A 23,763-nucleotide genomic window follows, 5' to 3' on the forward strand; every position below is an offset into this window, starting at 1 on the left:
GGGGTGGTTGGTGTCAGGGAGTAACTTAAATGTACCTTGTTTTTAAAAGAGCAGTTCAGTTGAGAGCTGAAGAGCCCCAGTTATAACAAGTCCTTATGCTCTAGCACTGTTGCTTGGCCCGTGAAGCTACAAACAAGACATATCAGGTTCAAAGGCAGTGCTTATTTCTCAAGTCTAAGTTATTCTTATTTTAAAAAGAAGCCCTTTCCATTTACCTAAATAAGTTGTTTTGCATCTTTTCTCTCACAGAGTCATGTTCTACTTAATAATTAAAATCTATTCTCACCACAATGCCTATTTACGGATTCCTTTAAGTGGATACTAGACATGCAGTTAACTAAATGTAATAATTCAGACAAATTTCCTTTGAGTAGATTATTAACGAGGATATAGAAATTTACTCTATTCCAAGTCTATGAACAAACAGAGATGTACCAAATGTAGTATTCATTTACCTGAACAGGAGAAATGGCATCTAAGCTGCTAGCACTAGGAGGGCGTCCTTTTGGCATAACTCCAGGAGGTGGCTGTCTGGCCTTGTTCATAACATTACTACAGTTGGCTACCATGGTGAGGATGGTTTCTGATAACTCCTGAGAAACACTCCTTAAGAGAAATGAAAAGTTAAAAATATCACTTGTTAGTCCCTAAAACTCCTAAGTTTTCATAGTCAAAGATAAGACATTTACTTAAGTACGGATGAGAATGCCATATACAGAGTCACTAACTACATTTGACAAGCACAGAAAGAATTGACTAACTTCTAAAATGTCAAATAGAATAAGTGCTTTGACAGAAAAACCAAACTTTCTTAATTCTGCCCACATTCCTATCTTAGGGTGTTACTGTCTCCTGAACCCCTTGTACTCATAAAAGCTATACAAACTTGATAGTGTCTTAGATCTTACTTCCTAAGTTTGTTATCATACCACTCGCAGTAAGAACTAAAAGTAGTCAGTGAGACAAGAAAGTTGTTTCACATTTGGGGGGGTTGGGGGAAACAAATTAGGATATTAACACTATAAGAGGAGTTCCGTGGCCTCATGGTAAAGGATCCAGTGTTGTCACTGCTGTGACACAGGTTGGATCCCTGACCCAGGAACTTCTGCATGCCATTGCCAAAATAAATTATGCCAATGTTCCATGATAACTATCAATGGAGTATAACCTTTAAGAATTGTCACTCACTATACTGTATACCAGAGACTAGAATGGTATACTTCAAAAAAATTACTAAAAACATGGACTACAAACATAAATGAATAATGAGTTATTTTTTTCACTCATCAAAGGAAGAAAAATATTACACATCATGGAAAAGAAAAGGAAGCTGTCAACTCGGGGGGGGGGGGGGCGCTGATTATTTACCTTAATATAAGTATAACCATTAATTTCTAAAAGGTTTTTTTTTCTTTTTGGGGGGGGGGCATACCTGTGGCATACAGAATTCCCAGGCTAGGGGTTGAATTAAAGCTGCAGCTGCTGGCTTGCACCCAAGCCACAGCAATGCAAGATCCAAGCCTCATCTGCAACCTACACCACAGCATCCCCAACCCACTGATTGAGGCCAGGGATCAAACCCTGCATCCTCATGGATACTAGTCGGGTTCTTAACCTGCTGAGCCACAATGGGAACTCCCTCTAAAAGGTATTTTAAATACAAAGACATGTGTAGCCATCTCTAGTCTCTACGAATCTGTTAAAAATACCCACTCCCGTGAAGTTAAAGCCTCACATTAAAAAAAAAAAAAAAAAACTTCATGGAGATACCATATTTCATCTTTGAAATTAGCACATTCTCCATTAACAAGGCTATGGGGAAATAGAAAAACTCCTACTGATTATACAAAACAGAGAAATTGCTAGAGATAGATTTTCCAACACCTAACAAAATTTCACATGCAATTCTCTTTAATCCAACAATTCCACTTCTAGTGGATGAAAAATATAAACTGGCAAAGATGATGGATGCAAAATGCTACTCACTGCAATCTTATTTTTGATACAGAATGAAAACAAACAATATCCACCAAAAGGTACTGATTTTCCACCAAGGCAAAAACACCTATTCAGTGGAGTACTACAACAGCAATTTTAAGTAATAAGCAAACTCTCTAATTTTATGGAGTCAACTCCAGAATATATGATCACATAAAAGAAGCATGGTGCAATAAAGTATGTAATATAACATTTCCACAAGGACAAGGAAAATATAATACGGAGATAACCCACAAAATAAATGAAAATGATTAACTATAGGTGAACAGGATGATGGTAACAGAGTTCAAAGGAAAATTACTCTGAATATATCCTGTTGTAGAATTTTTGAATTTAAAAGCATGTCTAGGAGTTCCTGTCGTGGCACAGTGGTTAACGAATCCGACAAGGAACTATAAGGTTGTGGGTTCGGTCCCTGCCCTTGTTCAGTGGGTGAAGGATCCAGCATTGCCGTGAGCTGTGGTGTAGGTTGCAGACGCAGCTCGGATCCTGAGTTGCTGTGGCTCTGGTGTAGGCTGGCAGCTACAGCTCCAATTAGACCCCTAGCCTGGGAACCTCCATATGCCATGGGAGTGGCCCAAGAAAATGGCAAAAAGACAAAAAAAAAAAAAAAAAAAAAAAAAAAAAAAAAAAAGCATGTCTACCAATAAAGGTAGAAATAACAGTAACAAAGCATGTGTTACCAATAATAAAAACAAACCTCCTCAAAAAAATTAAAAAAAAAAAAAAAAGAAAGAAAGAAAAGGATAAAAAGGCATGGAGTTTCCATCGTGGCTCAGCAGTTAATGACCCTGACTAGCATCCATGAGGACTCAGGCTCGATCCCTGGCCTCGCTTGGTGAGTTAAGGATCCGGTGTTGCTGTAAGAAGAGGTGTAGGTTGAAGGTGCAGCTCAGATCCTGCATTGCTGTGGCTGTGGTGTAGGCGGACAGCTACAGCTCTGATTTGACCCCTAGCCTGGGGACCTCCATGTGCCATGGGTGCAAAAAAAAAAAAAAAAAAGGGAGTTCCCGTCGTGGTGCAGTGGTTAACGAATCCAACTAGGAACCATGAGGTTGTGGGTTCGGTCCCTGCCCTTGCTCAGTGGGTTAACAATCTGGCGCTCACTCAGTGGGTTAAGGATCCGGTGTTGCCGTGAGCTATGGTGTAGGTCACAGATGCGGCTCGGACCCCGAGTTGCTGTGGCTCTGGTGTAGGCCGGTGGCTACAGCTCCGATTGGACCCCTAGCCTGGGAATCTCCATATGCCTTGGGAGCTGCCCAAGAAATAGCAAAAAGAGCAAAAAAAAAAAAAAAAAAAAAAAGGAAAGAACGAAAAATAACTTGGGTTAATTCTAACTGTAAGAGGTCACCAATGAGCTGCACCATCATTCCAGAGATGTTAAAACATTAAAACTGGGTTGTCTTAGCAGTAATAAAATATGGTTAATTAAAATACTATTCCTGGAGTTCCTGCCGTGGCACAGCAGAAAGGAATCCAACTAGGAAACATGAGGTTGCGGGTTCGATCCCTGGCTTGCTCAGTTGGTTAAGTATCTGGTATTGCCATGAGCTGTGGTGTAGGTTGGCAGCTGTAGCTCCACTTCAACCCCTAGCCTGGGAACCTCAATATGCCAAAGATGGGGCCCTAAAAAGCAAAAACAAACAAACAAAAAACACCACTCCTTACGATTTCGGAAGAACTTGTCATATCTGACACAATTCCAAACTTAAATGAGACAATGAGATGAGATTATTACAAGGAAATCGTATAAATGCTCCACTTACCAATTAGTTACATTTTGCCCTATTTATGTAACCATTCTTTCTATACTATCTCCCTCTGCTGTACTTTTTTTTTTTTTTTTTAATAATTTTTAAAGTTTTTTTCTTTTTTGGCTTCCCTGTGGCATATGGAGGTTCCTGGGCCAAGGCTAAGACCCAAGCCACAACAGCAACCTAACCGCAGCTGCAGCAATGCCAGATCTTTAAGCCACTGTGTCAGGCTGGGGAGTGACAGCCTCCAAAGACACTGTCGGTCCTGTAGTGCCACAGCAGAACTGCCCCCCGCCCAGACATTTTAGGTTAGATACCTCATCCATCTTTTATTCCTAAATACTTTACTATGTGTTTTCTAAGAACAACATCTTCTTAATAACCTTGTAAAATAATAATGGTCATGAACTTTAACAAGGATAAAGTAAAACAGGCAGGATGCAAATTACAGTTTCCATAGTGTCCTTCAATGCTATTTTCCCCTTGGATCAGGACGCAGTCCATCACACTGCATAATCTCTTTAGATTCTTTAAACTGGAAGAATTCATCAACTTTTATTTCTTTATCTTGACTTTTTTTAAGTAAGTTATTTCATAGAATGCTCTTTGATTTGTATTTGTCTATTACTTCACACTGTAGATGCACTGATGCCAGTTCTACCACATGCATATATACACAATGTTCTTCTCAATGTATTTTATCATTAGGCACTGACAGAACTAAGTTGGTGATTAGCTGACCAATAAATTAATGTGGTATATGCTAGATTTCTCTACTGAAAAGCTACTACTTTTCCCCTTTGTAATTATTAAGTGATATGTAGGGAAATACTTTGAAATTATATAATTATCCTATTCCTCAAATGTCTACTTACTACTTTTGGCAACAATGAAATTTTGTGCGTGTGTGTGTGTGTCTTTTTGCCTTTTCTAGGGCCGCTCCCGGGACATATGGAGGTTCCTAGGCTAGGGGTTTAATCAGAGCTGTAGCCACCTGCCTACGCCAGAGCCACAGCAGTGGGAGATCTGAGTCATGTCTGCAACCTACACCACAGCTCAGGGCAATGCCAGATCCTTAACCCACTGAACAAGGCCAGGGATTGAACCTGCAACCTCATGGCTCCTAGTCAGATTTGTTAACCACTGCACTACAACAGGAACTCCAACACTGAAATTTTATTAACTCTATCATAATTACTTCTATGTTTATTACTGGAAGAATTTCCCTTCTTTAGCATTTGTTTACCAATAGACTGAACACACACATTATTCCATTATTCTCTAAGGTAGGTACTTGTAATAAATCAACCCAAAAATGACACTTGAGAGTTAGCTAAATATCCATCTCTATACAAAAATACAAAATATTTTATTCATTTGTTATATGCACTTAAATTTCCAAGAGAATACTGAATATTTTCAACATTCCAAATGAATTAAAATGTATAAACATGAGGGTCACACTTTAAAACTTACAATCTTAGAACATTTAGAACTTACAGAGCAGGGTTTCTCAACTGTCACACTATTAGCACTGTTGTAACGGGCTCTCCCTATGCCTTGTTAAGATAAGAGCATCCCTGGGTTTTATCCACTAGCTATCATTTTTCTAAGATTATTAAAATCAGAAATAGTGTCAAATGACTTCAAGGGAGCAAGATCATCCCAGGTCAAGAACCACTGGTTTAGAGATACACATGGGGGGGTTCCCATCATGTTACAGTGGAAACAGATCCAACTAGGAACCATGAGGTTGCGGGTTCGATCCCTGACCTTGCTCAGTGGGTTAAAGATCTGGTACTGCCATGAGCTGTGGTATAGATCACAGACGCAGCTAGGATCCTGCATTGCTGTGGCTGTGGCAAAGGCTGGCAACTGTGGTTCCAACTCAACCCTGTCCAGGAAACCTCCATATGCTGTGAGTGCGGCCCTAAAAAGCAAAAAAAAAAAGAGAGAGATACACATGGGAAATTTTTTTAAAAGCAGGGAAGGGCAAAATAAAACTCAAGCCCTACACAGGAGGAGAGTTAAGGAAACAGGATTGGAAAACAAAGGTAACTTCAAAAAGACTGATCATGTTATTTAAGTTGCACAGTAGAATCACAGGTATTCATTTTATTATGCTTCAGAACTTACAAAAAAATACATAGGGCCTAAGTAAAAACAGTACTTCCAAATATTCTCTCCACAGAAAAGCAACTTGCAAAAATTACAGTAATCAACTTTTCCAGAACTCTAGAAATTAACCAAAAGCCTGCACAACAATCAAGAGAATTTTGATTCCAGAAAGATGATTAGATGTTTACAACAACAGCAACGAGCTTTATGGCATCTTTACTCCCCTCCAGCTGCACAGCAGGACTGAAAACTAATAGCCCACAACCACAGTGAAAATCAGAAGCCTGACAGCCAACAAAGGAGAGGGCTCAGAACTGGGCTGAAAAATCTGCAAAGCTTCATTCTCAGAGAAATGTCATTATTTCCCCTATCTGAGGAGTCCTGTGAAATCACAACTGCAAGGTAGTCTTTATTGGACCTAAGAGCTAACCCAAGGCAAACCTTTTCCACGTAAGGTATTTGTAGAAAACATTTAAGGGTAATTGTTTTAACTTCCTGGTTGCACAAGGTGTAACAGTCTGAGCAAACAACAGACTAATCAAAAAATTTAAAAGGAAAACTTAAGGGAATAAGATTCCCATGAGTGGAGCTTGGAAACATTCCCACATTTTTCCCAGGAATCTAGACAGGTCTGAGGAGTGTGTAGGGCTGTGCTAACATCTAATGCTGTGCCATTCCCATGAAATTCCTCAAAAGACCCAAGTTTGCACCTCAAGCCAACCTTAAGGCTCTGTGGATGAAGGAAGTGAATACTAAGGTGAAGCTGTCAAGAGACTGGCTTCAAGGTATGCCTCAACTTGCATACAGAACCAAAGCATAGGTTACTGATTCCAGAGTTTAAGAAAACCTCCCATCTTAGCTGACCACAAGGCTTACCCACACAGAGCTTTCAGTGGCCAAATATGACAAAGAATACAGACACTATAGAATTCACTCAGAAAAACGTAGTAACAAAAAAGCCCTGAAGAGGGAAAATCTGATTTCCAGAAATTCCACATTATTTAAACTTTCCAGTTTTCAACCACAAATCACTGAACGCATGCATAAGCGCACACACATATACACCCCGCACCCCCACCCCCAAGAAAGGCATAGCCCATACACAGGAATAAAATGCTATCAACAGAAACTGTCCTTCAGGAAGAACAATTACTGGATTTAGCCAGAAAAAGGAGGCAGTATGGAAGAATCCAAGTGTAAAATAGACATGAGACATAAAGAAAAACTAACAGCACAAGAGAATGGATAAATCCTACCTTAGCAGTAATTATATTAAATGCAAATACATTAAATACTCCAAAGTCAGTATTAATACTGATACTAATAATCCCAAGGGGGCAGGGCACACAAGCAAAGACTCAAACTACTAAAACCAGACATTAAAAGAGAAGAAATTACTACCAACATTACAGAAATGAGAACAATTATAAGCATATAGTATAAAACAACTGTATGCCAACAAAGTGAACAGACTAGAAGAAATGGACAGATTCCTAGAAAGATGCAAACTACTGAATATGACTCTAGAAGAAAGAAAAAAATCTGACAACTCTAACAAGTAGAGATAATGAATTAGTTACCAACAACTACCCAAAAGAAAAAGCCCAAGACCAGAGGGCTTCACTGAATTCTATGGAACATTTAAAGAACTGACATCAATCCTCCCCATAAAAATTGGAGAGAAAGAATGCTTTTGCAACTCACATGAAGCCATTATTATCCTGCTATCAAAACCAGAAAAAGAGGGAGTTCCTGTCGCAGCACACTGGAAACGAATCCAACTCATACCCCTGAGGATGTGGGCTTGATCCCTGGCCCTGCCCAGTGAGTGGGTTAGGATCCGGCATTGCTGTGGCTATGGTGTAGGCTGGCAGCTGTAACTCCAATTAGACCCCTAGCCTGGGAACTTCCATATGCTGCAGGTACAGCCCTAAAAAGAAAAAAAAAGAAAAAAAAAGACAGAGAACATAAGAGAACTACAGAGTAATATCTTTTAGAAATACAGACACAAAAATGCTCACGAAATACAAACAAACTGAATTTAGCAACATACAAAAAGGAAGTGTAGGGAGTTCCCGTTGTGGCTCAGTGGTTAATGAATCCAACTAGGAACCACGTGGTTGCGGGCTCAGTCCCTGGCCTTGCTCAGTGGGTTAAGGATCCGGCGTTGCCGTGAGCTGTGGTGTAGGTTGCAGACAAGGCTCAGATCCTGCGTTGCTATGGCTCTGGAGAAGGTCAGCGGCTACAGCTCGGATTAGACCCCTAGCCTGGGAACCTCCATATGACTCAAGAGCAGCCCTGGAAAAGGCAAAAAGACAAAAAAATTTGAAAAAATAAATAAAAAGGAAGTGTACACAAAGAACAGGTGAGATTCATCCCAAGAAGGCGAAGTTTTTTTAAACATCCAATTATCAATTATTAACACCACATATCACATCAATGTAATAACAGAAAACCACATGGTCATCTCGACAGATGCTGACACAAACATCTACAGGATGCTTTCATGATAAACACCAAATTAACTAGAAAGTTAAGAAACCCCCTCAATCTGAAAAATACCTGTAAAAAACCCATGGCTAGAATCAAACCTAATGGTAAAACACTGGATACTTTCCTCCTAAACCAGGAACAAGGCAAGGCTGTCTATTCTCAGCACTTCTAATCAAGACAGTGTGGTACTGGTAAAAGGACAGACATACAAGTCAACAGAATAGAACTAAGGTTCCACAAATAAACTCATACATTAATTACTGGCAAACGATTTTTTAGAAGTGAACTCCAAAGGGAAAGACCAGTCTTTTCAACAAACAGTGCTCGGACAAATGAAGATTCATATGCAAAAATTATCCATCTAGGACCCTATCTCACATACACAAAAAAATTTAACTCTGAGTTTCCTGGTGGTCTAGTGGTTAGGAATTGGCATTTTCAGCACTGCGGTCTGAGTTCAACCAGTGATCTGGGAATTAAGATCCCACATCAAGCCACTGTACACTACAGCCAAAAAATATAACTGAAATGGATCTCATATAAATTTTTTTCTTTTTTGGCTGTCCTATGGAGTTCCCAGGCCAGGCACCAGGGATCAGATCCAAGCCACAGATGTGACCTATGCCACAGCTGCAACCTATGCCATAGCTGTGACCTACACTGCAGCTGCAGCAATGCCGAATCCTTAACCCACAGTGGCAGGCAGGGGACTTGAGCCTATGTTCCAGCACTGCAGAGATGTGGCCGATCCTACTGCGCCAGAGCAGACACTCCCTCATATATATTTTAAGTAGTATAGTACTTTGGATTTAAAGACCACCAGATTTCATTAGCTGCTGTCACTTATAATCACTGAATCCCTCATCCCCAAATCGACAATTATCCATATAATCTAATTCCAATATTAAATAGTCATTTTCAAGCATGTTCTTCTTACCCTGCACAAGCTTGTAAACAGGCCAACATTGTTGCTAGAGTTTCTGGAGGAAGTTGAGCACTTTTGGGCTGATCTTTCTCTGGGGCAAGTCCACCCAAAATGGAAGGACACCGTCTCTTTAAAAAAGTCATACAAGCCTGGATAAAAGGCTCCTGAAAAAGATAAAGTCAGCATATCTGAAATGCATCACTGTTTTCAGAGTAAAGACTAATAAGCACCATGAGTGAAATCCAGAATACAGTAACATTCTCACTGCCATTTTCATCAGCTATTTTGACCATCAAAAATTAAAAGCAGTAAAAAATGGACAAATCTTGCTTACTCCATGCTCTCGAATCTTATCTGTGAGCCACTTGTCAAGTTTGAGGTATTCACGACGTGAAGCAAGTGCAGCAAGGTCAATAACAAAGGCAAATGGAGTACCATTTAGCAGCATTGACAAGGCCTAAAGAAAAAGAACATTAGAAACTACAAGTCAACTGAGTAACTTTCTCTCTGTCCTTTTTTCCGTTTCCAGTTTTTATTCTCACAAATGAGTCTAAATAGAACATATTGTCTACATTTTCTTGGTCACAATTTTTTTAAACAGCTTAGTGAAAATCAAGAGTAACACTTGTCCCTCCTTAAAATTCACATTTCAAAGACAAACAATGACTTTACTTTCAAAATAAACTCTACCCTGTGCTTTTTCGAATAACTACACCAAGCAAGCAAGACACAAACCATAATTTTTTAAAAATTAGCTTTACCCATCTTAAAAAATCTAAACTTGGGCTTGCTCAAAGTATAATTATGACATCAGTTCTATGTACTTAGTGATCAAAGACACAAAGAATCAGACCATTTATCAACAGACCTTGTTAATGCTAATGAAATTTGCAAAAGGGCTGAAAGTGAACCACGTTCTCTAATTATCACTTGCTTTAAAATAACTTTGCAACTATCACAGAAGATCACACAAAATTCAGAGAAACATAAGTGAAAACATTTTTCTCATCTCTAAAAGCACTCTTCTTCCAATCTTTCCACCTACAAGGCAAAATTCTAAACCTCAATCATTCTAGCTATAGTTACATGTGAATTACTCTGAAGGCATCTATTTGACATTAAACTGTTATTTTTTTTTAAATCAATAAAAAGTGCTAATCTGTTCCTCCAAGCTCACCTTCAAGTCCTGGGCCACATCAAGTATTCGAGACAATTTGGCCTGGTCATACTGCTCCCCTCGCATGTACCATTCTGCCATTGCATGCATGATAAGTTGGCGGATTGAGGGAGACTGTCCCTAAGCAAAGAGAAAGGAGGGAGAAATGGCAATACTACTAACCATTTTGATAGGCTGTCACAAATGCTGATTTTACCTGTATTTATTTAAAACTGAGGCAAATCAGTGCAGACAACAAAACTCCAGTCTCAAGCACTGACCAGGGTGACCTTTTTCTCCCCCCTGTGGGAAAGCAGTTATTTCCACAACTTCCAAATGAAGCCTACCTCTGAAACCTTAGATCATACAGTCACATACAACAAATTTTATCTGTCCTATAAAAGTCGATTTATACATTTTCAAAACCAAAATATGATGAGAATATGAGGGTGCATCAAGTTTATATAATCCCTTAAATTACAAATTACTGACCTATAAAAACAAAATTGTTTAAGATAATCATTCTCATGTTGCACAGGGTAGTATTTTATTAGTATTTCTAGGGACTGCAGTTTGTACATACTATATTTTCACAAATGATAATGCTCATATTTTTGTAATTATTTTTTAATGAGAAAACATCCTGACTTTAAGGACTCACCTAAAGGCTTGCAATTGGATGGTAATTTAGAGAAATGTTTCTCACAGAAGAAATGGCAAGACAATCATTATCACTGTCTATATCCCTTTCCAGGAACTGTCCTAGAGTGACAAAGTCAAAGTGCAACAAGTATCTAACCAGGAGTAGGGATGCAAGTCCCTCACTCTGCCCTTTCTCCCTTAAAGATATGGTGAGAAAAGCCTAAAAATGTCTAGGCGCAAGCTGATTAAATGTTTAATAAACATTCTGTGAACTCTATCAAATCATTTGAGTCTCTAGAAATGGAGGTGGTCTGACTGAAAGGCATGGAACCAAGGCTAGTGTTTTTCATTTACAAAGTCTTAACAGAGTTTTTTTTTTTTTGACCTTGAGTCACAGCAATGACAACATCGAATCCTTAACTACTAGGTCACCAGGGAACTCCCTTATCAGATTTTTTTAAAAAGTACTTGCTTCTAATAAACCACAGCACGAATGACTCAGGGGGAATGTAAAGGGGGAAGATAACTGCTTTTTCTTTTCTTAAAGCTTGCCCATGTATCTTTATTTCTAATGTAGGCTGGAGTTTACACTATGGCTCTGTGGGTAAAGAGCCCAGCTCATATCCATGAGGATGTGGGTTTGATCCCTGGCCTCACTCAGAGGGTTAAGCATCCCGTATTGCCACCAGCTTCGGTGTAGGTCCCAAATGTGTCTCAGATCCCAGGTTGCTGTGACTGTGGTATAGGCCAGCAGCTGCAGCTCCAATATAACCTGAAGCCTGGGAACTTTCTTCCATATGCTGCAGGTGTGGCCACTCCCTCCCCCCAAAAAATAAATAAAAAAATGAAATGGAGGCTTTATTCATCTAATACATTTCTACAAAATGGGGTGGACAGAGCTCAAGGTCTTGAAAGATTTCAATAGAAACCAAAATAAAATTTAAATGCTGGATTTAAATTGATTTGTGATCTCTCATTTACTGTAAAAAGTGAAATGAGGACCTTCTGGGTCTATGTGGAGTAAGCACTTTATTGCTAAAAAGGATACTCTACCCTAGCAATACAGAGCTTTTATACTACTGTTTTAACTGTCTTGGCTCCTTGCTCTTTGAAGTTTTACACTTTAATACCCACATGATGCTAAACAATAAAATTAATTTTATGAAGTGTGACTTTTTCAGGTGTCAGAATTCCAAGACCAACAATTTCTCTAGTCGAACATCCTCAAAAGAATGTCAATTATTAGGAAAATTCCCTTGTGGCACAGGGGGTTAAGGATCCAGCATTGTCGCAGCAGTTGCACAGGCCAGCACAGGTTCAATCCTCAGCATGGGAACTTCCACATGCCACACCTGTGAGCACCCCCCCCGCAAAATTCAATTATTAACACAAAGAAATGGTAATGTCTTACCTGCCCATGCCATGCATAGTGCAAAATTATAGCTGAGTTAGGGTGGTTTCCAAGGAAAATTGGCATCAGAGTGGAGATGAGTTCATGGCGTAAGGTGTGCCAGGAGGTGTTTATTTGTAGTAAGGCCAATACCAGCATGTCTGGACAGTGTTTGATAGGGAAGCTGAAGAGCTGTTTGACTTGCTCATATTGCCCCACCTCTGCGAGCCTCAGAAGAGATTCAATCAAATCCAAGCTCTTCCTAACAAGAATGGAAGTAAGATTCTCTATCAATGAGCATCTTTAGAATTCATTTTCCAGGAGTTCCCGTGGCGCAGTGGTTAACGAATCCGACTAGGAACCATGAGGTTGCGGGTTCGGTCCCTGCCCTTGCTCAGTGGGTTAACGATCCGGTGTTGCCGTGAGCTGTGGTGTAGGTTGCAGATGCGGCTCGGATCCCGAGTTGCTGTGGCTCTGGCGTAGGCCGGTGGCTACAGCTCCGATTCAACCCCTAGCCTGGGAACCTCCATATGCTGCGGGAGCGGCCCAAGAAATAGCAACAACAACAACAAAAAAGACAAAAAGACAAAAAAAAAAAAAAAAAAAAAGATGTTAAAATTCATTTTCCAAATAGGTGATACCAGCTATCAAGATGAAACCAAGTTGTAGTCATTTAAACTTTGAAAAATATTTAAATTGGTTGCATTCATCTCAAATATATAATGCTGGTTGCTTTCAAACTAAATTCAAAGGCATTCCAAATTAACAGAGAATAAGTGATAAAGGAGAGCAGACATGACTAACCATCTGCATAACCACAGACCTCCTAACCAAAAAGTTATCATCAAAAACTTTTGTGATTGGAGTTCCTGTTGTGGCGCAGTGGTTAACGAATCTGACTAGGAACCATGAAGTTGCAGGTTTGATCCCTGGCCTTGCTCAGTGGGTTGGGGATCCGGCATTGGCGTGAGCTATAGTGCAGGTCGCAGTCGCAGCTCAGATCCCGTGTTGCTGTGGTTGTGGTGTAGGCCGGTGGCTACAGATCCGATTAGACCCCTGGCCTGGGAACTTCCATATGCCTCGGGACCGGCCCTAGAAAAGGCAAAAAGACAAACAACAACAACAAAAACACTTTTGCGATTAGTGTGAAAAATAAAAGCAAATAATATCAGAGAATACAGTCAAAAATCCAGAGTTTACGTCATGGCTCAGCAGTAATGAACCCAACTAGTATCCAGTGAACTAGGACGGAGGTTCAATCCCTGGCCTCGCTCAGTGGGTTAAGGATCCAGCATTGCTGTGAGCTATGGTGTAGGTCACAGACATGGCTCAGATCTGGCTTGCTGTGGTGTGACTAGGCCAGCCAGCAGCTGCAACTATGATTCAACCCATAGCCTGGGAACTTCCATATGCCAAAAGTGCAGTCTAAAAAAGCAAAAAAAAAGAATTAGAAAAAGAAATACTCAAAAATCCAATACAAACATAGACATAATTTATATGAGAAAAATTCTACACAAAATAGAGCCTGAACACTTAACACTTTTTAACACTTAACACTTTTTAACACTAAGTTATACCTTAGGTGCCCCCCGATGTCACACAAGTTCAGAAGTCTACAACACCCACTACGAATTATTCCTCCCTCAAGAGGCTGAATGTGGTTTACTTCAATCAAGCCTTAAGATCTTACTCTACCTTTAGTTCATAAAAACTATGGGGATAGAGATCACCATGAGGAAACAGATAACTCATTTCATGGGGTAGACTAGAGGATAAAAGATCATATTGCCTCATTAAATCAGTGGCAAGAATTTTATTTTTTTAAAAAAGAGTGAATAGGAAGACTTACAGAATAAAAGAAACCTATGTTGACCTTGTCCAGACTCTTAATCATAGAAAGGGGGTTTTTTGTTGTTTTTGAGAGCCACACCCACGGCATATGAAAGTTCCTGGCAAGTGGTCGAATTGAGCTACAGCTGCTGGCCTACACCACAGCCACAGCAACTTGGGATTCTAGCCTTGTCTGCAACCTACACTGAAGCTCACAGCAAAACCAGATACCCAACCCACCGAGCAAGGCCAGGGATCAAACATACATCCTCATGGATACTAGCTGGATTCGTTTCTGCTGTGCCACAACGGGAACTCCCATACAAAGTATTAAGATATTTTTTTGAGACAACTGGGGAAATCTGAATATACAGCTAACATATATTAAGGAATTGTTAAATATGCATGTTATTTCAGTTTTATAAAATGGAAAGAGCCCTTTACTTATTAAAATAAAAATGAAGAAATACTGCCAAACATTTAGATGCAGACTTAACAGGGGATTTAAAAAAAAAAAAAACAAAAAAACAAAAAAACCCCTGCTGATCCAATGTTGACTAGCACCTGGAGAAAGGAGATGCTTTAGAACAAACCACTGCTTAGGTCAATCTTCCGGAACAGGGACCAGCAAATTACATCCACAGGCCAAGCCCACCCACAGCATAATTTTGTAAATAAGGTTTTGATTGGAAAAGAGCCACACCCATATTTATACTGAGTTAAATACTTGCTGCAGAGACCATCTGGCCTGCAAAGCCCAAAGTTAACAAATCCTTTACAGGAAAAGTTTACCATCTTTTGTTTTAGAAAATCTGGCAATACCTTAAGGACTTTATACTGCCTTAAAACTAAAACCCACAGCCTTCATTCCACCCCCAAAAGACAATCTGTTCCATAACGGGAAAGCATCCCAGGCGAGTACATTTGAGAAAAAATGGAAAAAACATTATAAAGTAGATTCTTTTGGGGACCAATCTAACCCGTGCCCCCTCCTGAAGCCATGTATGTATTCTAACAGTGAGAGAGGTACTTTCACCATTCTCACCTCACATCCCCAGAGGGGAGTGACTTGAGTTCCAGGAGAAACCTATGAGCCAGAGTCATATTCTCCCTCAGAAATTTGGAACTGAAACTCAGAGAAACCAGATAATTTAGCTAAAAGCGTGAGATTTGATGGGTTGACCATTTTGAGCCACTTAAAAAAGAAAGCATGCAAACAAATCTACAAAGAAAAGAGAGGGAATCTAACACTAAAGGACAAGTGCAAACCTCTTTACAACATTTGATAGCTTCAGAAAATAGTGTATTTTCTGGCAACAATTTTATGACAAACATTACAAGATTTATCTAGTGATAAGGACTAAAATTATATTTTTATCCACTCTAAAAATTTAAAATAAGTAAGCTTACTATAAACACTGTTTCATGTACAGCTTTTAATTGTGTAGTTGCTCACTATTAATTTTACATTTTAAAAGAGTAAAGTGACCCTTTCAAGAAAAGCTAGATGAGTGTTTACCATGTGGCAATTTCTCGATTGTCATCCTCTGGTGGTGCTTTCAGGATATCAGTGGCAACAGTATGACAGGGATAGTCGGCAAAACAGAAGATCTCTGGGTTTATAAGGGAATGCTGAATGAAGGAGAGCTGGAACGAGAGAAAACATCCTTACCACAATAAATGACTATGAATGCTATAAAGATCTGAAATATTTTCACTAGGCTAATCTCAATCTTGAGGTTATCAGAATGAAATTTCCCTTTCAAATATCAATTATTTGATTTTTCAAAACTACAGATAATTCAGACAAATGAAAGATGTGTGATGAGGTGGCCTTGGAGACAAACACCATTAAACTATTGGGGAAAGTTTGATTGCTCCAATTCAGCTAAGTCTGACTAGTACTAAACTATGATAATGTTCCTTCAAAATTTATGAGTCTCTGCTTTTCTGAGCTATGCAAAACAAATTCTACTTTAAAAGAGTATTTTAATCTGTGATCAAGAACATTACATAAGCCATTATTTTGTTCCTCTTCTATAACTAAACACCACCATTGACTTACCTGGCCTTCGGCATGTTTCCAAGGTCTGTATATGAGGTCTACAGGGAACACTTCCATACCTAGACCCCTCTGAATGCCATACACCACATTATGAAGTCCCTTACTGTCACGAATTTGAAATCCAGGATGGTCCAATTCATAAGTTACTTCCTTGAAATTCAAACTCGGGTTCTAAAAAATAAAAGCATTTCAAAGTTTAATGAATAAAAGTGTACATATTTTGGAGTTCCCGTCATGGCTTAGTGGTTAATGAACCCGACTAACATCCACGAGGGCCCAAGTTCGATCCCTGGCCTTGGTCAATGGGTTAAGGATCCGGCATTGCCCTGAGCTGTGGTGTAGGTTGCAGATGAGGCTCGGATCCAACTTTGCTGTGGCTGTGGCATTGGCCAGCAGCTACAGCTCCAATTGGACCCCTAGCCTGGGAACCTCCATATGCCCTGGGTACAGCCCTAAAAGACCAAAAAAAAAAAAAAAAAAAAAAGGTGTATATATTTTAACTGCTTTATCCAAAGAACCAGACTAAATCTGAAGTTCAATAAATATATTCTAACTACAAACTTAAAATCAACTCAATCTTTCTGGAATTTCGAAAGAAACTAGAAGGTAAATTCTTACTTTTCAAAATAAACTAGCTCCACTAAGCAAGTTACTCCAACCTTTCAGTTCAAGACATACTTCTGAATACTTCAGTGTGTAAAAAGGAACTCTCTCTTCCTCTATTTTAGTCCAATAAAAACTCCCATCCCAATATGGCAAATAACACTGATGTTTCTTAACTTTACGTAAATATTCTACTACTTTGGAACAGTGGCAAAGATAAAGCATCCCAATGCATGCATTAGCAAAAGTGGTCAAGATTCTTTATGTCAAAATGACTGAAAATTTCATTGAAAAATTTCTATGAAGAGTTCCTGCTGTGGCACAATGGATTAAGAATCTGACTACAGGAGTTCCCACAGTGGCTCAGTGATAACAAACCCACTTAGTATCCATGAGGATGCAGGTTCAATCCCTGGCCTCACTTAATGGGTTAAGGAATTCCACATTGCTGTGAGCTGCGTTGTAGGTCACAGACACAGCTCGGATCCTAAGTTGCTATAGCTGTGGCATAGGCCGGCAGTTGTAGATGCAACTGGACTCCTAGCCTGGGCACCTTCATATGCCAAGGAAGTGGCCCCAGAAAGACAAAAAAGGAATCCAACTATAGCATTTCATCACTCTCTTTTAGTAAGTAGGACATTCACCCTTTTATATTTTATCTACCATTTCAACATTTTAGCACAGGCACTCTGTCTAGGGGCCAGTTATTTAGTTTGTGGGTATTCCAGAAATGGAAGTAGTAAGATAAGTATGGATTTTTTATCCCTATTCACCATAAACAAGGTAAGCAGGGTTTTTGCTGTACCTTCCAAAAGACATTCAGAAGCTTTCCTTTCCTAGTAATTCCTCATGCTATCATTATTTTGTAACAAACTCACCCCTTCCCAGAAAATCACATACTAACAACCTACCAAAGTGTATCAACAGCGCTACCCAGAACTGCACATTAACAATTTATTATTAACAAAACTAGAGTTTGTGTACTATTTCCCCAGTATAATTATCCCAAACACATCATTATTTTTTAAGCCAATGAAGTCAGAAATGACAAAACACTGCAGCTCTCATTCAGCTAGGCATTTTGCTCATTAAAATCTTCTTTAGGGGGACTATATTAAACCAACATCATGAATATAAAACATTACATGTACTCACCAGTTCTTTGAGAACATCAATCAAGACTTCTACATTCCATGTATGTGCCTGTGCTCCATCACTTTTATCTTTTCCATCACTCCAGATCCCACTGCCAGGAGCAGAGATACTCTGTAGAAGTAAACTCTGAATTAAACAAACCCAACTACTTAATGTGTTCAGCTCTGGGTGGTAGAACAATCAATCCCGCTGTAATTTAACAAATAAAACAAAGAAGGCAGGACATTTAATTCACCTTGTAAAATAGCCAATTTCTACACTTACCTGTAATGGAATTCCATCTGTTAATCCTGAATGAGTACGAGCCATCATTCCCAAAACCCTTGCAACCTGGGCAGCTGTGACCTCCCGAACACCAAATTGCATGATTATATTGCGACATTCTTCAATGCTAAAAAAGAAACAACTTCAGAAAAATGCTACTCTCAAGCCAAGGTTAAGCAATGCTAATATAGGAGTTCCCTGGTGACTCAGTGGGTTAAGGGTCTGGTGCTGTCACTGCTGTAGTGCAGGTTTGGTCCCTGGACCGGAAAACATGCATGCCAAGGGAGCAGCCAAACAAATTAATTAAATTTAAAAAGGCGGGGGATATAAAAGAGCCCATAAGTGAAGTTACTAGAGTTTTACTAAAAAAGAGTAATAAGCTTCATTTCTTGATACTTTTCCATAGCTAGAAATGCAGAAACCAGCTACCTAAGAAAATGGGGAAAGTCTAAAAAATCAGTGGAAGAAAACGTGAGGTAAGAGTGTATCACAAGGAGTTCCCGTCATGGCTGAGCAGAAACGAATCTGACTAGTTTCCACGAGGACGCGGGTTCAAGCCCTGGCCTCACTCAGTGGGTTAGGGATCCGATGTTGCCAGGAGCTGTGGTACAGGTGGCAGGTGCAGCTCAGATCCCACATTGTTGTGGCGCTGGCTGGTAGCTATAGTTCCGACTCAAGCCCTAGCCTGGGAACCTCCATGCGCCATGGGTGCAGCCTTAAAAAGACAAAAACAAAACAAAACAGTGTGTCACCAAAAGACACAAAATTATCCTTCTCAGGGAGTTCCCTGGTGGTGTAGTGGTTAGGACTTGGGAGTTTTCACCTCTGTGACCCAGGTTCAGTTCCTGGATCTGGCAACTAATATTCTACATCAAGCTGCTGCAAGCTGCAGCAAAAAACAAACAAACAAACAAAAAAACTCCTCAATCTTCAGTATAAATCAAATTTAAAATACTGATAACAAGGGTTATTCTGATATGTACAAAGCCTTGAAAATATATTCTAACTTTTTCATTTTGTATCAATCAAAGATTTATGGCAGGCACATATACACACAAGAAATAAACATAAGGAAATGGAGTTTGTATGAGTTTTAAAACATTAAATGTTACACTTAAAGTCAAAGCAAAGCACATTAATGCCCTTAGTAACATCCTCAGAAAAAAAGCAAAGCACATTAATGCCCTTAGTAACATTCTCAGAAAAATATGAACAATTCCATATATCACAATCTAAAGTGCTACTATCAGAATGAAACAATTTCGCTCAGTTGGTTAAGGATCCGGCATTGTTGTGACTTGAGATATAGGCCGGCAGCTACAGCTCCGATTGGATCCCTAGCCTGAGAACCTCCATATACTGTGAGTGCAGCCCTAAAAAGCAAAACAAGGGAGTTCCCATCATTGCTAAGTGGTTAAGGAATCCGACTAGGAACCACGAGGTTGTGGGTTCGATTTCTGGCCTTACTCAGTGGGTAAGGATCCAACGTTGCCATGAGCTGTTGCGTAGGTCGCAGACGCAGCTTGGATCTGGCGTTGCTGTGGCCCTGGCATAGGCTGGTGGCTATAGCTCCAATTAGACTCCTAACCTGGGAACCTCCACATGCCGTGGGAAGCGGCCCTAGGAAAGGCAGATGAAAATAAAAAATAATAAAAAGAATTCCCATCATGGCACACTGGCTCAAGAATCTGACTAGGAACCATGAGGTTGTAGGTTCGATCCCTGCCCTTGCTCAGTAGGTTAAGGATCCAGCGTTGCCGTGAGCTGTGGTGTAGGTTAGGTTGCAGACGAGGCTCAGAACCTAGCCTGGGAACCTCCATATGCCGCAGGAACGGCCCAAGAAATGGCAAAAAGACAAAAAAAAAAAAAAAAAAAAAAAAAAAAGAAAAGAAATAAAAATTTAAAAAAATAAAAAGCAAAACAAAACCAACAAAAAAAGAAACCAAAGCTACAGTTATAAAATTGAAGGTGAAGGCAAGGAAAGAACAAATGAGATATATCCAATGGGAAATGTTACCAGTTCCATAACTGCTTGCCTCAATGCTCTTTCTCCCTCAAAAGCTAAAAGTGCCTATCCTGGCAATTAGGCTAGGAACCTCTGATCCCTAAATTTGAGAAATTAAGGGGATGGAGAGATGGAATTTGAGCCACCAGAGTATTTATATCTGCTACCAAAACCAATATGTGAAAGATTCTTGAGAAGCAAAGAACACATTAAGGAATCTTAGGAACTTTGCTTTCAAGAAATTAATGGAGTTCCCTTGTGACTCAGCAGGTTAAGGATCCAGTGTTGCCACTGCAGCGGCACGGGTTCAATCTCTGGCCCAGGAACTTCTGCATGCCGCAGATGCAGCCAAAAAGAAAAGAAAAAAGAATTACATTGTAGTTATCATCACAAGAGTCATCAGAAGATTAAAATGTCTTACTACCAACCTTGCACAAAAGCCATAGCCTACTTCTTGCATGAAATCAGCCAAAGAGCTCTCCATCATGGTTTTAGCTACCCCTCCAGAATCAGGCAGGATTCTGTCCATTAGAATGTCCCGTTTTTCAGGGTATAAAAGTGGTGCAAGCACCACGGGACAGCGTTCCTGGGGAAAATCTGAAGAAAGAAAAAAATAATCATGTCATATTGATTAAAGACAAAGTATCCTCTTTTAGTCTCTTTAAAAATCCCTCAAACATGAGTCTTTCACAAAGTCATATTCAAAGCACAGTTTACTCAGTTTTTCCAATCCAGCTAGCCTAGTCCAAGTTATAACTTCAACATCAATTCTAAAATTTGAATGTTATTTCACAAAAATTGCTCATGAGTGTATTTTTAACAGTGAAAATGGATAGTGATTAGTCTAAGATCAAAGATATGTTTTAAAGACTCTCTCTAAAAGAAGATTGAAAGAATGGAGGGAGGGCAACAACAGAACCAGGAGTTATCTTAGCATAATAATGTCAACCGCCAAAGGTGTAAAGTGGGTATATCAAAAGTGATCAAACCAAAAAGATCATGTCACAATATTGATCACATCTCCATCTCCCTAAAAGGGAAAAATTGGACTCTGTGGAAATACATCAAGTCTAAAGTGAGACTGTACATAAATAATAAGATTACTGGTGAAGTGATCTTCATTTTATGCCTTTTCTATAATACGGCTTTTATTACTTTTAATATTTTAAATTACAAAATAGTCTCTTTCTTGAAAGATTACCAACAGAAAGGTAAATCACTCTCTTCACCTGTACTTTGTCATGTGTGTTCATACCAAAAAAAAGTCAACTTTTGCATCATCTTTTGGAGTGTCTATAGCCTAGAGACACTCCTTTTTACCTCTGCGCAGCGTCTTAAGAAAAGCGTCTATCTGTTCCTGTCCAACTCCAAAGGCTCCCTTCTGCCCAAAGAGGAGATGGGAGAGTAGGAGGTGTAGGACCTCTATTGCTATATCTTGGAAGCCACCTTCTTGATTTCCACTGACGTCTGCGTCAATGTAAGAACGCAGAAGATCTGGAAGCTTCTGTTTGATAAACTGGGCAGCTAGAAGTGAGGCAAACCAAAACCACATTATTTTTGCACCACAATAGATAAGAAGTCAGATACCATCAAGACAGAGATTATCATCCTCATTCACCAACTCACCCTTAACCCTCTATGTTTTCACAGCTCTAGATGGTAAGCATAAGAGAACAATTACAGGGGCTGGGGGTGGAGTGAGGTTGGGTAGTGGAGAATTTCTGGAGGGGTACAAAGTTTCAGTTTTGCAAGACAAAAAAGTTCCAGATATCCATAACATAACCATGTAAATACAGTTAACACTACTGAACTATACACTTAAAAATGGTTATGAGGGAGCTCCCATCCTGGCTCAGTGCTAATGAACCCAACTAGGATCTATGAGGATGTCGGATGGATCCCTGGCCTCACTCAGTGGGTTAAGGATCCAGAGTTGCCATGAGCTGTGAAGCATGTCGGAGACACGGCTCAGATCCCACACTGCTATGGCTGTGGAAGGCCGGCGGCTACAGCTCTGATTCAACCCCTAGCCTGGGAACTTCCATATGCCTTGGGGGAGGCCCTAAAAAAGAGATGCCACCACCCCACGCCCAGAAAAGCATGTATTTTAAAGAATCTAACTTCACTTAGGGGATCATTAGGGAAAGAGGAACTTACCAAAACCTCTGAGATCTGAACTGGAAGAATTCAAGAGGGCAAGGCCAAAAATTACCTGAAACAAGAAGGGTTAGATTGACTAAACAGTCAAATAACAGTCCTATTTCTAATTTCACCTACATCTCTTTTCTTAAATCACTTACCTCTTGTACTTTGCTTAACTTGAGAACTTTACTCAGCTGGGCAAATAAGTGGGGTGCAGGCTTTAAACTCTGAAACAAACCAAACTTCATTTTAAAACAGGAACATACAATTTCCAGTAAGTCTACAAAAAGCATCTGTTTACCCAATTACGGTGCTACACAGGTTGACATAATTCTGTAGTGCTGCTAGCAATATAGCAGTGGAACTCTGTTCAGACAAGCTTAAGACTTCACATAATCCGGCTTTAGTTAAGATTCTATTTACCAACAAACTACTTTGATTTTGTTGGAAAGCTATAAAAACCCCAAATTAAAAGTATCTAGGAGTTCCCGTCGTGGCGCAGTGGTTAACGAATCCGACTAGGAACCATGAGGTTGCGGGTTCGGTCCCTGCCCTTGCTCAGTGGGTTAAGGATCCGGCATTGCCATGAGCTGTGGTGTAGGTTGCAGACGTGGCTCAGATCCCGCGTTGCTGTGGCTCTGGCGTAGGCCGGTGGCTACAGCTCCGATTCATCCCCTAGCCTGGGAACCTCCATATGCCGCGGGAGCGGCCCAAGAAATAGCAAAAATAAAATAAAATAAAATAAAATAAAAGTATCTGAAAATTTCAATTAAAATATGGTATTATGAGATCAAGGAGTAAGACCATTTTAGAAAACCTAGTAAGTGGTCACATTCTTAGACCTACTAAGATAAAAGGAATACAAACTAAAGATAAAAGGAATACAAACCTTCTGATAGTGCAATGGATTATCAATGGCATAGGACAGCGTCGAGATAAAATTTGGCTTCGTAATCAGTGACGCACACTCCTGAATCAGAAACTGAGTCTTTAAAAATAAAAAATGAATTTTCATTAGTACTAGCAGTCATCTTCTTGCACAAATAGAGGCAGCTTGCTCAGTACCCAATTTTGGGTACAACAGTACCCAATATTATGTACTGTTTCTACATTATCAAAATCAGCTCTTTAAAGCTCCTATTTAAACCACTAAAGTCTAGAAGTTCCTATTGTGGCTCAGCAGTAACAAAACCGATTAGTATGCATGAGGATGCAGGTTAGGT

At 39.7% G+C, this 23,763-nt stretch overlaps 1 protein-coding gene across 14 annotated transcripts in view; it reads right to left on the minus strand.

Moving 5' to 3' along the window:
• Positions 1-23,763, minus strand: part of CNOT1 (CCR4-NOT transcription complex subunit 1) — a 100,708-nt gene that overhangs the window by 36,886 nt on the left and 40,059 nt on the right. For all 14 annotated transcript variants that reach the window (XR_002344547.1, XM_021093957.1, XM_021093955.1 and 11 more), the window contains exons 4-17: positions 23,430-23,528; positions 22,699-22,767; positions 22,556-22,610; positions 21,719-21,922; positions 20,827-20,995; positions 18,394-18,520; positions 18,130-18,240; positions 16,372-16,542; positions 15,826-15,953; positions 12,498-12,738; positions 10,466-10,585; positions 9,623-9,745; positions 9,301-9,452; positions 456-606 (exon numbers count right to left, since the gene is read on the minus strand). Coding sequence is in view for 13 of the 14 variants with exons in the window: in XM_021093957.1 (XP_020949616.1) it covers positions 456-606; positions 9,301-9,452; positions 9,623-9,745; positions 10,466-10,585; positions 12,498-12,738; positions 15,826-15,953; positions 16,372-16,542; positions 18,130-18,240; positions 18,394-18,520; positions 20,827-20,995; positions 21,719-21,922; positions 22,556-22,610; positions 22,699-22,767; positions 23,430-23,528 (1,920 nt within the window). In the remaining variant the exon portion in view is untranslated. The remainder of the gene's footprint in view (positions 1-455; positions 607-9,300; positions 9,453-9,622; positions 9,746-10,465; positions 10,586-12,497; positions 12,739-15,825; positions 15,954-16,371; positions 16,543-18,129; positions 18,241-18,393; positions 18,521-20,826; positions 20,996-21,718; positions 21,923-22,555; positions 22,611-22,698; positions 22,768-23,429; positions 23,529-23,763) is intronic.

The sequence above is a fragment of the Sus scrofa genome, chromosome 6 (genome assembly GCF_000003025.6).
Source record: "Sus scrofa isolate TJ Tabasco breed Duroc chromosome 6, Sscrofa11.1, whole genome shotgun sequence".
In the NCBI taxonomy this organism is placed as follows: Eukaryota; Metazoa; Chordata; class Mammalia; order Artiodactyla; family Suidae; genus Sus; species Sus scrofa.